A 13,009-nucleotide genomic window follows, 5' to 3' on the forward strand; every position below is an offset into this window, starting at 1 on the left:
GTCTGCAGAACCGTCTGTCTATTCCCCTTACGACTGAGTCCCCTATCACTACAGCCCTGCTATTCTACGTCCTGCCCAGCTGCTCAGCAGAGCCCGCCATGGTGCCATGAACATGGCTGTTGCTGCCTTCACCTGGTGAGCCATCTCCCTCAACAGTATCCAAAGCGGTATATCTGTTTTGCAGGGAGATCACCGCAGGGGACACCTGCACTGCCTTCCTACTCTTGCTCTGTCTTTTGGTCACCCATTTTCTATCCCCTCAGTACCTTTCACCTGCGGTGTGACCAACTCGCTAAACGTGCTATCCACGACGTCCTCAGCATCGCGGATGCTCCAAAGTGAAAGGAAAAAATGAAAAGTGAGTCCACCCGCAGCTCCAGAGCCGTCAAGCGGTCTAACAGGAGCTGCAACTGGACACACTTCTTGCACGTGAAGGAGCCAGGGACAGTGGACGTGTCCCTGAGCTCTCACATCACACACGAGGAGCATGACACGGGTCTGAGATCTCCTGCCATGTCTTAAACCTTAGGTAAACTTGTACAATTCCAATTCCAAAAAACGAAAGAAAAAATAAATAAATTAGACAATGAAAAGAAAAACAACTTACCAGGGATAAAAAGCACCTCCTCCCCACCCAGCTTCGAATTCCCACCTAGATTCAAATTCCCAAACTCGCTCTTTGCTGTCTCACTCTGGCTGTGTCTTCTCTGGCTCACTGAAGAACTCCTACTTGTGACAAAGATCAGGTGAATCTGAGGAAGGAGCTGTGTTTCGAAAGCTAGTGATTCGAAACAAACCTGTTGGACTTTAACCTGGTGTTGTAAGACATCTTACTGTGCTCACCCCAGTCCAACGCTGGCATCTCCACATCATGGCTACCATTAAATTTCAAGGCAAGGACATTTTGTGCGTTATGTCCTGATCCCGTGTTTAGCCATCAATTTTCATCTATTTCTAGGTAAGTTGGGTGGTCAGGGTTGTTGGACAAATTTTAAATGTGATAGTATTAGATTTTTGAAAATAAAAGATATTGAGGGATTAGGGGGCAAAGATGGGAATGTGAAATTAGATCAAAGATTAACCTTTAATCTCATTGAATGCAAAACTAGTAGAGGCCTTTTAATCCCTCAAACCTATGTTAATTTGAAAGGCATTGTAGTGTTAAAGCAAGATCAAGTTGGATGTAACTGTCTTTATTCTCTCTCATTTACACAACAATATGCAGTAAAACGTCTTGAAGAGCTTCACAGGAGCGAAGTAAAATTTGACACAGCTGCGGAAGAAGCTATTGGGTCAGTTTGGTGGGAGGTGCAGCTTAACGAGCATGTTAAAGGAGGAGAGAGTTAGAGAAAAGCAGGGGTTTAGGGAGGAGCTTGTTGCCCAGGCAACTGAAGGCACAGTCACCAATGGTGGAAAGATTAAAAATCAGGGATACAAGTCCAGAATTAGATGAGCCCAGATTTCTCAGAGGATTATGTTACTTGAGAAGATTACGGAGATAAGGAGGGATTTGAAAACTAGGATTTAAAAATAAAAATGTTGCTCAATGGGGTGCCAATGTATGTTGCTTGGCACAGGAATGGTGGGTTAATGGAACTTGGTGCAAGTTAAGTCATGGGAAGTTGAGTTTTGGCTGATGTCAAGTTTGCAACGGTAAATGTGCAATACCAGCCAGCAATGTGTTGGAATTGTCAAGTCGAGGTAAGAAATGTTCGAATGGTGAGAATATTTTTGAGAGCTAATATGAAATGACTTTTGGCAGTTCAAACATATTTCCTCAAGCCAAAACTGCTAAATGCCATTGAAGGTTGTCTCATTTGGAGTCAATATAATTTCTGTCATGCGAAATATCATGATGCAACATAGGAAGGCGGTGGAACAGACACGGTGGGCCAAATGGTCTTGTGGATATTGGCAGTGGAATTCCTGCAAATATTGGCATCCATTGTTGCAGTGACTGACTGACGGAAATTGTCAGCAACCAAAAGGAAAATGTTATTATGCAACAACAGAACCACCACGCTTCTGAAGAAATACGTTTAAAAATTGAAGCACAAATGTACGTCTTCACTTGAGCACTCCTATTTGTAAAATCTATGCATTGGGACAATATGTTCAAAATATATTTAGTTCAAAATGAAGTGTTCCATTCCCAAGTACCAACATCCCTCTCCTTGAGAACCAAAATTAATGTAAAGCATCTCTGTTTTCAGTTGCACTTGGTTAGATCTTCTTCAGCGTTTTTTCTTAAACGAGTAAACTAAGCTGTCTGCCTAAGCTATTTTTGGATGTCCTGGGTTAATTGATGTGCTGCCGTATCAATTTTACATTTAAATTGTTTTGCAGCAAATTTAAATCCATAAAATTTGTTGTCAATAGAGGCAATTCATCATTCTGAAGGTGCACCAGCATGGTGCAGTTCATGTTGTGTAATCTGGGAAATGTGGCTCTGCTGCACCAGAATTATGCTGAATTAGGGGTATGTTTTTAAGACTCAAGCTGAAATAAAACAGGTTTGACACACTGAGGCAATACACTGTTAAGAATGCTTATTTTGCATCACTGAAGATTTTATTTCAGTGGAGAACCCAAGATTCCCCTTTGAAGGTGAGATTAGTTGGTTAGTAATACTAAAAATGGAGATGTTTGGTTTGGGTAAACCCTTTATCGGGAGGTCCCATGGTTTGAGAACAATGGCATCAGTTTAACATAAGCAAATGTATTGAAGAGGATTTCAGCTGGATTAAGGCAACAACCGGGTGGGAAATATTTTGGGTGTGGAAGTTGGTGCTTTTTATAGAGGATATGGATTTGAAAGCTCAACCTAATGTCACATTGGACACTGAGATTGGTAATATCCTGGTTCACCATTAGGGCTGGAGGATGGAATCTTGTGGGGGTTGCAAACAATGGCTTTAGTTATCCTAATGTTGGGAATATTGTGCCTCACCTAAGACCGGGTATTGTATACAAGTCTGATAATACAGGTGGTGAATGGGTTTAAAGATCCGGTGGAAGTGTGATAGAGCCATGTGTTATCAGCTTCTATTTGGAAGTAGGTCCTGTGCCTTGATTTTGTAAGGATTACCAGGTATTCAAGGATGAGGAGGCTATGCTTAAAGTATTGGGGGATGGTGATACTGATCTAACTGAAAGAAACACTTTTTTAATAATAGGTTTCACAACCTTAGAAAATTCTTATAGGCACTTGAGTACATTTGACATGTAGTCACAATTGTAATGCAAGAAAATTGGCAACCAATTTGCACAAAGCAAACTTCCACAACAAGCCGTCTGGTCATGACCACATGAGCTGATTTTGTTAAATTGATTGAGATGAATATTGGCCACATTACCAATTTGCAATTGTGCCCTGGGATTTTTTAATACTCCCAAGCATGTCTGTGCTGCTGACGAGGCCAGCGTTTGTTGCCTATATGTAACTGCCCTTCCGTTTGCCTGAGGGAGCAGATAGAGAGCCATGATTTAATGTCTCATCTGCAAGTTAACATCTCGAGCAGTACAGTGCTGTGATGTGCTGGAATGTCAGCCTTGAACTTTGTGCTCTAATCCTCGAGTGAGGATTGAACACTTGACCTTCTGATTCAGAGGCAAGAGTGCCACCAGCTGAGCCACCACTGACGCTACTGGGGTATTCTCTGAACTCCTAAAATGTGAAGTCTCAATTAAATTTCTACCTTTCAAAATCAACATAAAGATCTTTTGTCTCCCTTAACTGTAGTCCTCGGTATTCAATACCTATGTCCAATAAATGCATTTTGGTAGGTCTAACATAGAGGGAAAATATACAGTTGATGGCAAAACGTAGGAATATAGAAAGCCAGATAGGTCCACATATCTTTGAAAGTGGTAACACAAGTGGACAAGGTAGTCAAGAAAGCATACGGAATGCTTGCCTTCATTGGACGGTAAGAAGTCTTACAACACCAGGTTAAAGTCCAACAGGTTTGTTTCAAATCACTAGCTTTCGAAGCACTGTTCCTTCCTCGGGTGAATGAAGAGGTAGGTTCCAGAAACATGTGTATAGACAAAGTCAAAAATGCAAGACGATACTTTGAATGCGAGTCTTTGCAGGTAATTAAGTCTTTACAGGTCCAGATGGAGCAGGTTAAAGAGGTGCGAATTGTCTCAAGCCAGGACAGTTGGCAGGATTTTGCAAGCCCAGGCCAGATTGTGGGGGGGGTGAATGTAATGAGACATGAATCCAAGGTCCCTGTTGAGGCCATACTCATGTGCAGAACTTGGCTATATGTTTCTGCTCGGCAATTCTGCGTTGTTGCGCGCCCTGAACGCTACCTTGGGGAACGCTTACCCGAACATCAGAGGCTGAATGCCCTTGACTGCTGAAGTGTTCCCCAACTGGAAGGGAACATCCCTGCCTGGCGATTGTTGCGCAATGTCCGTTCATCCGTTGTCGCTGCGCTGAATGGTCTCGCCAGTGTACCACGCTTCGGAAATCCTTTCCTGTAATGTATGAGGTAGACAACGTTGGCTGAGTCGCACGAGTATGTACCACATACCTGGTGGGTGGTGTTCTCACGTGTAATGGTGGTACCCATTCGCAGAATCGCCGAGCAGAAACTGGGCAAGTTCCGCACGCGTGTACGGCCTCAACAGGGACCTTGGATTCATGTCGCATTACATTCCCCCCCCCCCCCCCCATCTGGCCTGGGCTTGCAAAATCCTACCAACTGTCCTGGTTTGAGACAATTCGCACCTCTTTAACCTGCTCCATCTGGACCTGTAAAGACTTAATTACCTGCAAAGAGCTGCATTCAAAGCATCGTCTTGCATTTTTGACTTTGTCTGGAACCTACCTCTTGATTCACCTGAGGAAGGAACAGTGCTCTGAAAGCTAGTGATTCGAAACAACCCGGTTGGACTTTAATCTGGTGTTGTAAGACTTCTTACTGTGCTCATCCCAGTCCAAAGCCGGCACCGCCACTTCATTGGACGGGGCATCGAGTATACAACTGGCAAGTCCTGTTACAGTTGTATAGAACTTTGGTAAGGCCGCACTTGGAATATTGGGCGAAATTCTGGTCGCAGCACTACCAGAAAGATGAGGAGGCTTTGGAGAGGGTGTTAGCTATGTGGAGAGGCTGAATTGACTCTGACTGTTTTCATTAGAACGACAGAGGTTGAGGTGTGACCTGATAGAGGTCTACAGGATTATGAGGGACATGGATAGAGTGGATGGGCAGTCTCAAGGAGGCATAGGTTTGAGGTCCTTGGAGCAAAGTTTAGAGGAGATGTGCGAAGCAACTTATTTTACACAGAATGGTGATTGCCTGGAACGCGTTGCCAGGGGAGGTTGTGGAAGCAGACGTTTGAATTCAGTCTGAACCTTCCTGAACATTTTTGTGGCATGTTCCTAACCAGCTCTCAACTTGTTGAGAATGTTCATGACTGCCATCAAAATATTGAGGCACCACACATGCAAACTACAATGGAAGTTGTACTTGGCAATCTGTTTAATAGCAGGACTGTAGTCAATTGTTTAATAATGTTGGAGAATGGTCTGAAACCAGAGTTGCCTTCTGTCTTGCTTCACTGTAATTTTTTCCAAGAATTTATAAGCTTAACATATCTTTCTAATGTATTTTGTACGCGCTCAAATCTTTGAATGTGGTACAAGTTCAGAAAGGTGCTAAAGCACTTCGGATTTGGGGCTTTATTACTGGATATGTGGAGTACAAAATCAAGGATGTTATGTTTAAATGAATTAATGCAATAAAATGTATCCCTGTACTTTTATCCAGCATGATCTTTATAAAGCACCTGGTTAGGCCCCACCTGAAGAATTGCGTCGCTCAATTCCGGGCACCACACTTTGGGAAGGGTGTCAAGCCATAGAGTGGGTGCGGAGGAGATTTGCCAGAATGGTATCATGGGTGAATGAACTGAGGTTCATGGTGAGACTGGAAAATCTGGGGTTAGAAAAGAACTTTAAAGGGGCGGTTTGATCGGGTATTCAGAATCATGATGGTGTGTGATAAGAGTAAATAAGGAGAAACTGTTTCCGGGGAGAGGACATGGATTTAAAGTAATTGGCAAGAGGATCCAAGGTGAGATGAGAATTGTTTTATGCAACAAGTTATGATTTTGGAATGCATGGCCTGAAAGGGTGAAGAAAGCAGATTCAACAGTAACTTGGGTAAATATTTGAAGTGGACAGCTTGTATGAAGAAGTTCATGCTCTGGCGAAGCAGCAGGAAACTGGGACTAATTGGATCGCTCTTTCACTGAGCCAACTTGAGACGATTGGCTAAATGACCATCTGCATTATATCATCTGAAGTGACTACCAGAGCTTGACCAGTTAGAATGTGTGCATTAACTCCTGTCTCTTTTCTGAATGCATTCCATGAATCTGACTCTGCTGATTGCTGCAAACCTAAAAGGACTTGAAGATGTTTGTTCTGGGATACTGACGAGCAAATTTCCTGTAACTTGATTAATTTTCCATCTGTTGATATTCCATATGGAGTCTGGATTGGTACAAAATGGTAAGATACAAAAATGTGCCTGTACAATAATTGAGTTCTTGACAGTTTAATTTTTAATGGATCATTTGCATTGTTAAAACTCCAGTTTGAACAAAAATGATTGTAGGCTACGGCTGGATTGAAAATATATACCTAAATATTTCAAAAAGCTGCCTCCAAACATTGCGTGTACACCGTGTTAAATATACATGGAGAAAAACTCTACTCCACTGAAGAATATAATCATCTGCAGTTTTTAAAAATTTTGCATGCTTCCTTTTGTGACAGCCCCTTGTTGCCTTCAGTATGTTGAATGAGTGCAGAGCTTAACAAAACTACAACCCAGTTCCACAACCTCCCAACTCTGAGGTGAGGTTGCACTTAAATGATTGGACGATTTCACTATTGACACATTCCCTTCCACTTAAATAGTGGAGCATAATACTAACGAAGTGATGGTTGATCTTGGAAGCGTTTCTATTCTGGAAAGAATCTCTCAAAATAAATTGATGGAACAGTTTTATTGTGCCATTCTTTGGATGGGTTAAGTAACTGCTCCCTACCTGACCAGATCTTTAAGGTAGCCATGTGAATGGTCCAGTTTCCATATCATTGCTCTATTGAAATTGGCCTTTGATTTTTCACTTCGTTTTGACATTGTGATAAAACTATTAGCCATCCCTTTCGGTGGAAGTAGATTTCTGTTGAAATTACATGATTTTTTTGGAATGGCAAACATGAAACTTTGTTATTGACACATCATCCTGAGCTTTTAAGAAGATGACAGAAGTATGCCATTCAGTCCCTCGGGCCTGCTCTGCCATTCAGTATGATCTGATTGGCCTGAACTCCATTTTCCTGCCTGGCCCCATTAACCCATGGCTCCCTTGCCAATTAACAATCTGTTTCGGTCGACCCTGAATACATTCAGTGACACAACCTCCACTGCTCACTGGGGAAGAGAATTCCACACTCTGAGAAGATGTTTCTCATTAAATGAATGACCCCTTATTTTGAAATTGCCCCCTAGTTCTTGGTTTCCCATGAGGGGGAACATCCTCTCAGCATCTACCCACCAAGCCCCCTCAGAATCTTGATGGTTCAATGTGATCACCTCTCATCCTTCTAAACTCCAATGAGTATGGACCCAACCTGCTCAACTTTTCCTCAGGACAATCACTTCCTCCCAGGAATCAGCCTGGCCTAGTGAAACTTCCTGAACTGATTCCCATAAGTAAGGTGACGAAAATTGTACATACACTTCAGGTGGGGTCTCACCAATGCCCTGTGCAGTTTTAGAATGACTTCCCTACTCTTTATATTCCAATCGCCTTGCAATGAAGGCCAAGATATTCCACTTGCCTTCCTAATTGTCCCTACATGCTACCTTTTTTGTACTTCATGCACAAGTTCTCCCAGAGCCCTATGTAGCCCAGCATTCTGCAGTCTCCCTTCATTTAAATAATACTCATTTTTTTATTCTTTCTGTCATAATGAGCAACCTCACGTTTTCCCATGTTAAACTCCCATCTGCAAATTTTTGCCCATTAATATAGATTGGCAATAGCTGAGACCCCAGCACTAATCCCTATGGCACTACACTAGTTGCAGTTTACCAACCTGAAAATGACCCATTCATTCTAAATTTCTGTTTCCTGTTATTTAGCCAGTCCGCTATCCATGCTCATACTACATCCACCACCATATGTTTTTATCTTGTGTAGTAAAAGTAATCTTTTACATGGCATCTTATTACAGTACAGCTACTGGTTCACCTTTATCCACTCTGTTACACCCTCTAACAACTAATACTTTTTCAAATGTTCCTCTGCAAATGCTTTCAAATGACAAGCAGGGTGGAGTTGGTTTAAAGGTTTTAAGACACTTGTATGTGTAACTCTTAGCCTATCGGCCTTGAGTAGTTTCCTGTTTACTTTTGGATTTCTGAAAGCGCAATACCGTTCCAATCTAATATTGCACCAGAGTCTTGACGTTCGGCATTGTAAACAAATGGCAGTTGATTGACATTATATGGAAATTGTTACTAGAAGTTGGCGAGATGAAGCCTCCAAGAAAGTAAAAATGTAAATGTGGCTGCAGTCCCAGGCGGCGCTCCCCTAGTGAGAGCTGACTGGTGGGGCGAGGGGCAAGGTTGAAAAGTCAGCCATTGGGAACTGATCCCGTGTTGTTGGTCATTTTTCATCACAAACCATCCCAACCAACTGAACTGACCGATCCCCCAGGACAGTCCGCAGACAAGTCTAATGATTTAGTTGCGTCGATATAAGCAGTCTATTTTAGAAAATGTCTTGTAAAGTAGTGAAATTAAATTAATTGTGTGCTATTATGAAATCACATCTCTTTGAACCTTTAAAATAATAGATGTAATATTAGCCCAATTTTGAATGATCAAATATAGTTAGAAGATCCTTCCTCCAAAAGACTTCGGGAACGTGTGTGTATCTGAAGACTAAAACACTGCAGGCGTAATGCTTATTAAAGTTGTGGTGGTACGAGAATTTTCTGACTATCCTCGAAATTTTATAGATTCTATCCCATACTTGATGGTTGACATTAAATATGGTAATGTCACAGCACATTAGTTCCATGAGAATTTTGATCCTGGGGCCGTATATGCTTGAGCCACCTATGTAATTTCAGTTGTTGAAGAGACATAAATAATGTTGACTGGTTTGAATGACACTATTCTTGTACTAAATTGTTAACTGTAATTTCCAGTTTGTATTATTTAGGATCAATACTCCAGTTTCATTTGGCTGTGAATGATTGTCAATTTGTTGCTGTCTTTGGGCTTGGGTGGATAAGATTAATTGGAACTGGTGCAGCTTGCAAATTGCATGTGGGCATTTTTGTTAACTGCAGTGGTGGCAATCATTACCAAAGACCCCTTGCACACTATCTAATGGAGCCAATGTGTCTACTTGAGACCTTGAACTTTGTTCAGTTAAACCTGTTCAAATATTGATCAGTATTTTTGTTAAAATGAAGAAATCGCAGGCATGAACTGGTATTCCATAATCGACTGCCTGTGAAAGCTGAACATCGTTTCCAGCAGAATTTTAGGATATTGGTAGAGTTGAGGTATTTTGGGGTAGCATGGTAAGTGGTGCAAATGCAAGTTGTGTGAAAAATGAGCACCTTGGAAATATAAACTATATTTACCGTCGCAAGCGCAACTTTATTTTGTCAGCTATTAAGAATTGCTGCAATGACTAACGAGTTTATTGCAAAGCAATTGAAAAGATTTCTCTGAACTTCTAGATTGGGCTACAGTGAGAGCTCTAATATTCTGTTCTCATTAACTATGGTCTAGTGTACTCCCACCTGATCCTGTGTTCTTCGGGGTATGTTGGGGTTTCGCAGTAAGTCAGCGCAATCTGGTTTTATTTTCACAAAAATCTTATTTTATGTCTGATTTGAAAAAGTGAGTGCTTGGGCTGTACAGTAATTAACTGACCGAAGCTAAGAGTAATCTAAACACCATACCTTAATGGATGATGCAGCATTGGCCCAAGGTTGACTGATCTCGCTCTCTCTTCCCCCGCCACTTCGACAGGCTCTCTCCTGTCATCTGATCATTTTTTATTTTGTACACTGCCTTTTCCATGCCTGTCCTGGCTGCTTGTTTTAAGGCAGTCCATTCATTTGAAAGTTTCTACATTTTGCAAACTGTTAGTGAGTTTGAGCTTTTAATGATGGGAATGTATGCTAAGCCCCTCATTCTATGGAGAGACTTTGTGGGGAGCAGCAGGAGATTTGGATTTTCTTGCTGTCAGTGCACCCCACCGTCCTCCCCAAAGAATCCAAGCACACCTGTGCACACAAATGACCAGCCCTCGTACCTGTTCACCCCAAGTTCCTAACTAAGTAATAACTAAATCTATAATTTCTAAAGCATCATGAATTTCATATTGTGCAAACTTGCTCATTTTTCACCATTGAAATTTTTTTTAAATTAAGGGGGCTACTTCATATAGCTGCAAATGTTCTAGAAGAATGTTAACTGCATTTGATCTGCCACTTAACCCGTATCCCTTTATTGAATACTTTAAAATAACATCTTTCGTAGATTAAATATTAATTTTTTTTGGACCTGTGGTAATACACAATGGAGTACAAAGGTCATGAGGGGGCCCAGTCCCAGCTAGGAGCATCTAGGGATAGGCAATAAATGCAGCCTTGTGAGCATTAATTACACACACAACAAATATTAAAAATTCTCCATTCTCTGCTGGTGTAGAACAAATTGATTCAATTCTGTCATTGTGGTGTCAGTTGGTTAGAATTAACTGAATTGAAATAATCGCTGAATATCGTAATGGTAAAAATATAATACTGAAAAGATGAAGTGCATGGAGATGTGTAGTATTCTGATTCTCCCACAGTTGTGTTTTAGCCCATCTTTTAATTTGTGTGTGGGATTGCGTCTTTTCTTAATATTGGGCCTTTCGTGCTAATTGGAGAGGCGAACGATTAGATGTGTTGTGAAAATAAACTCGAGTGCAGTTTTCCCAGTTAAAGTTATCGGTCTGGATCTCCCAACTAATCCAGGATTCTAGGACCTTAGGTAGACCTGAACAAATTAATTTTGAGCCACATGTTGCCCATTAACAATACATCTTCTGTAATTAGTCACGTATCAAACTGTTACGCCATTTTGGCTGACAGAGCCTTTGTTTGTAATGTGCTTCTGTTAGAAATCTATTACAATACTGGATCATCTGTTATATAAATTGCTTTGGTAATGTGAACGAAAGCTAAATCACAGCAATAGACTTTGCTCCCACATTGTTGACTTGCTCTGTTACATTGTTTGTTCTTTGTCATGTGGACAGATGGAAAATGCACAGACGAAAGGTGTTCATCTGGATAGCTTTTCCATGGCATCTTAATTACCAAATATTTCTTGAGCTTTTTACAGAAACGAGTCACTGTAATGTCTGTCTTTGATCTCGTCACACATCTAAAACAAAGGAATGGGTAAATGATAAACGACCATTTGAGCTCTTGAAAAATTAGGTAATGGAGAAACCTGACAATGTACAGTTTAGAAAGGCAGGAAGTTGATTTGCTCTTTACTCCTTTTTGTACTCTTAATATGCAGCAGATTTACTCATGTTTTGTATCCCCTGCTTTCAATCCCTTTTTATTGAGAAGATTTAACGTGATAATTCACAGTACATAGTCTGGTTTAACAAAATCTGTTTTATTGTACTGACTTGATGTAAATCCCCCTCATTGTCCAGGGTTGTCTTTCAGTTCTAGAGTTGGGTGTTCTAACTCCAAAATGCCATTAAAACTTCTTCATGCTTTGAATAGCCCATTCATTCTCTCTTTTAACATTTTTGTTTAGAATCATATACAGTGCAAATATTTCTGCAGCTATATGTTTTTGAAATACTGGCACGTTGGGAAAAGGCCTACTGTATTACACCAATTTGCAATGAATAAAATAAATTTTACGACATAAGTGAGAATCGACACCTGAAAGAATACTTGATCGAAGAGTCATTTAGAATCTACTATGCTTAATTGGATACATGGTGCCTACCTATACTGCTTACAAAGAAATGGAGTTCACAGAGTTGTTTCGTTTTGGGAGTTGGAGCTAAATTAGTTTAAAAGCATTTGACTAACCCTGAAAAGCTACATCATAATGGAGAGGGGTGGAGCTTAAGGAGGTTCTACGGATTTAATTTCTGTTTGCTTGCTGGGCGAGGGGCTTAGTTGCAGTTTTGAGCCTCGTTCGCAGTTCGCTGGGAGGTAATAACGGCCCAGGAGACGTTCTGGAGAGCTAAGAAAGTAGCGGAAGGTTTCTGGCTCTATGCCTAAGAGGGTTAGTGCTTGGAAGAAGCCCTGGAAGCCATTTGTAGCTCAGTGCACCCATGAAAGAGTTGTAATCCCTCATGAGGGAGACCGTTTTATTGAGACTCTGTGGTCAATGGGTGTGTTGCTGAGACATCTGCAGGATGTGCCTTGCCATTTATTCACAGAATCTTTACAGTGCAAAAGGAGGCGATTCAGCCAAACAGTCTGCACTAAGTTCCTGAAAAGACATTCTACCGAGTCCCAGTGTGGTGTCTTTGACCATAGTTGCCTGTTGATTCATTTTTGCCTCATGTTAATTTCAGATGGCATTGTATGGCAAGGTTTTATTTTGTTTAAAATCCACGGAGTCTTGTGACTTTATTCAACTGGAATTTCAAACTTTGTCCAATTTAAACAAAATGTTACTGGTCCCTAACTGGGTCGTAACAACGCTGACAGTGTCACTGGACTCTTAATTCAGAAGCTCAGGCTGATGCTCCGGGGTCATCGGCTCAAATCCCACGTCGAAAGCTGGTGGAATTTGAATCCTGCTATAAAAAATCTGGAATTGAAAGCTAGTCTCGGTAATGGTGACCATGCAATTATCATTGATTGTTCTCCAGCTGCATCGCTAATGCCCTTTAGGGAAGGGGATCTTACCTGCTCTGGCCT

At 41.3% G+C, this 13,009-nt stretch overlaps 1 protein-coding gene across 6 annotated transcripts in view; it reads left to right on the forward strand.

The window, feature by feature from the left end:
• atp11c (ATPase phospholipid transporting 11C) overlaps positions 1–13,009 on the forward strand; it is a 152,951-nt gene that overhangs the window by 11,109 nt on the left and 128,833 nt on the right. Inside the window, exon 1 of one of the 6 annotated variants that reach the window (XM_072505948.1) lies at positions 6,511–6,529. The exons of 4 other annotated variants lie outside the window; for them this stretch is intronic. In XM_072505948.1, coding sequence (XP_072362049.1) covers positions 6,527–6,529 — 3 coding nt within the window. In that variant the 5' untranslated portion in view covers positions 6,511–6,526. Of the gene's footprint in view, positions 1–6,510; positions 6,530–9,521; positions 9,629–13,009 lie in introns of those variants that run through there. One more of the 6 variants, XM_072505947.1, reaches the window with a different exon arrangement.

Source organism: Scyliorhinus torazame, chromosome 5, assembly GCF_047496885.1.
Source record: "Scyliorhinus torazame isolate Kashiwa2021f chromosome 5, sScyTor2.1, whole genome shotgun sequence".
NCBI lineage: Eukaryota > Metazoa > Chordata > Chondrichthyes > Carcharhiniformes > Scyliorhinidae > Scyliorhinus > Scyliorhinus torazame.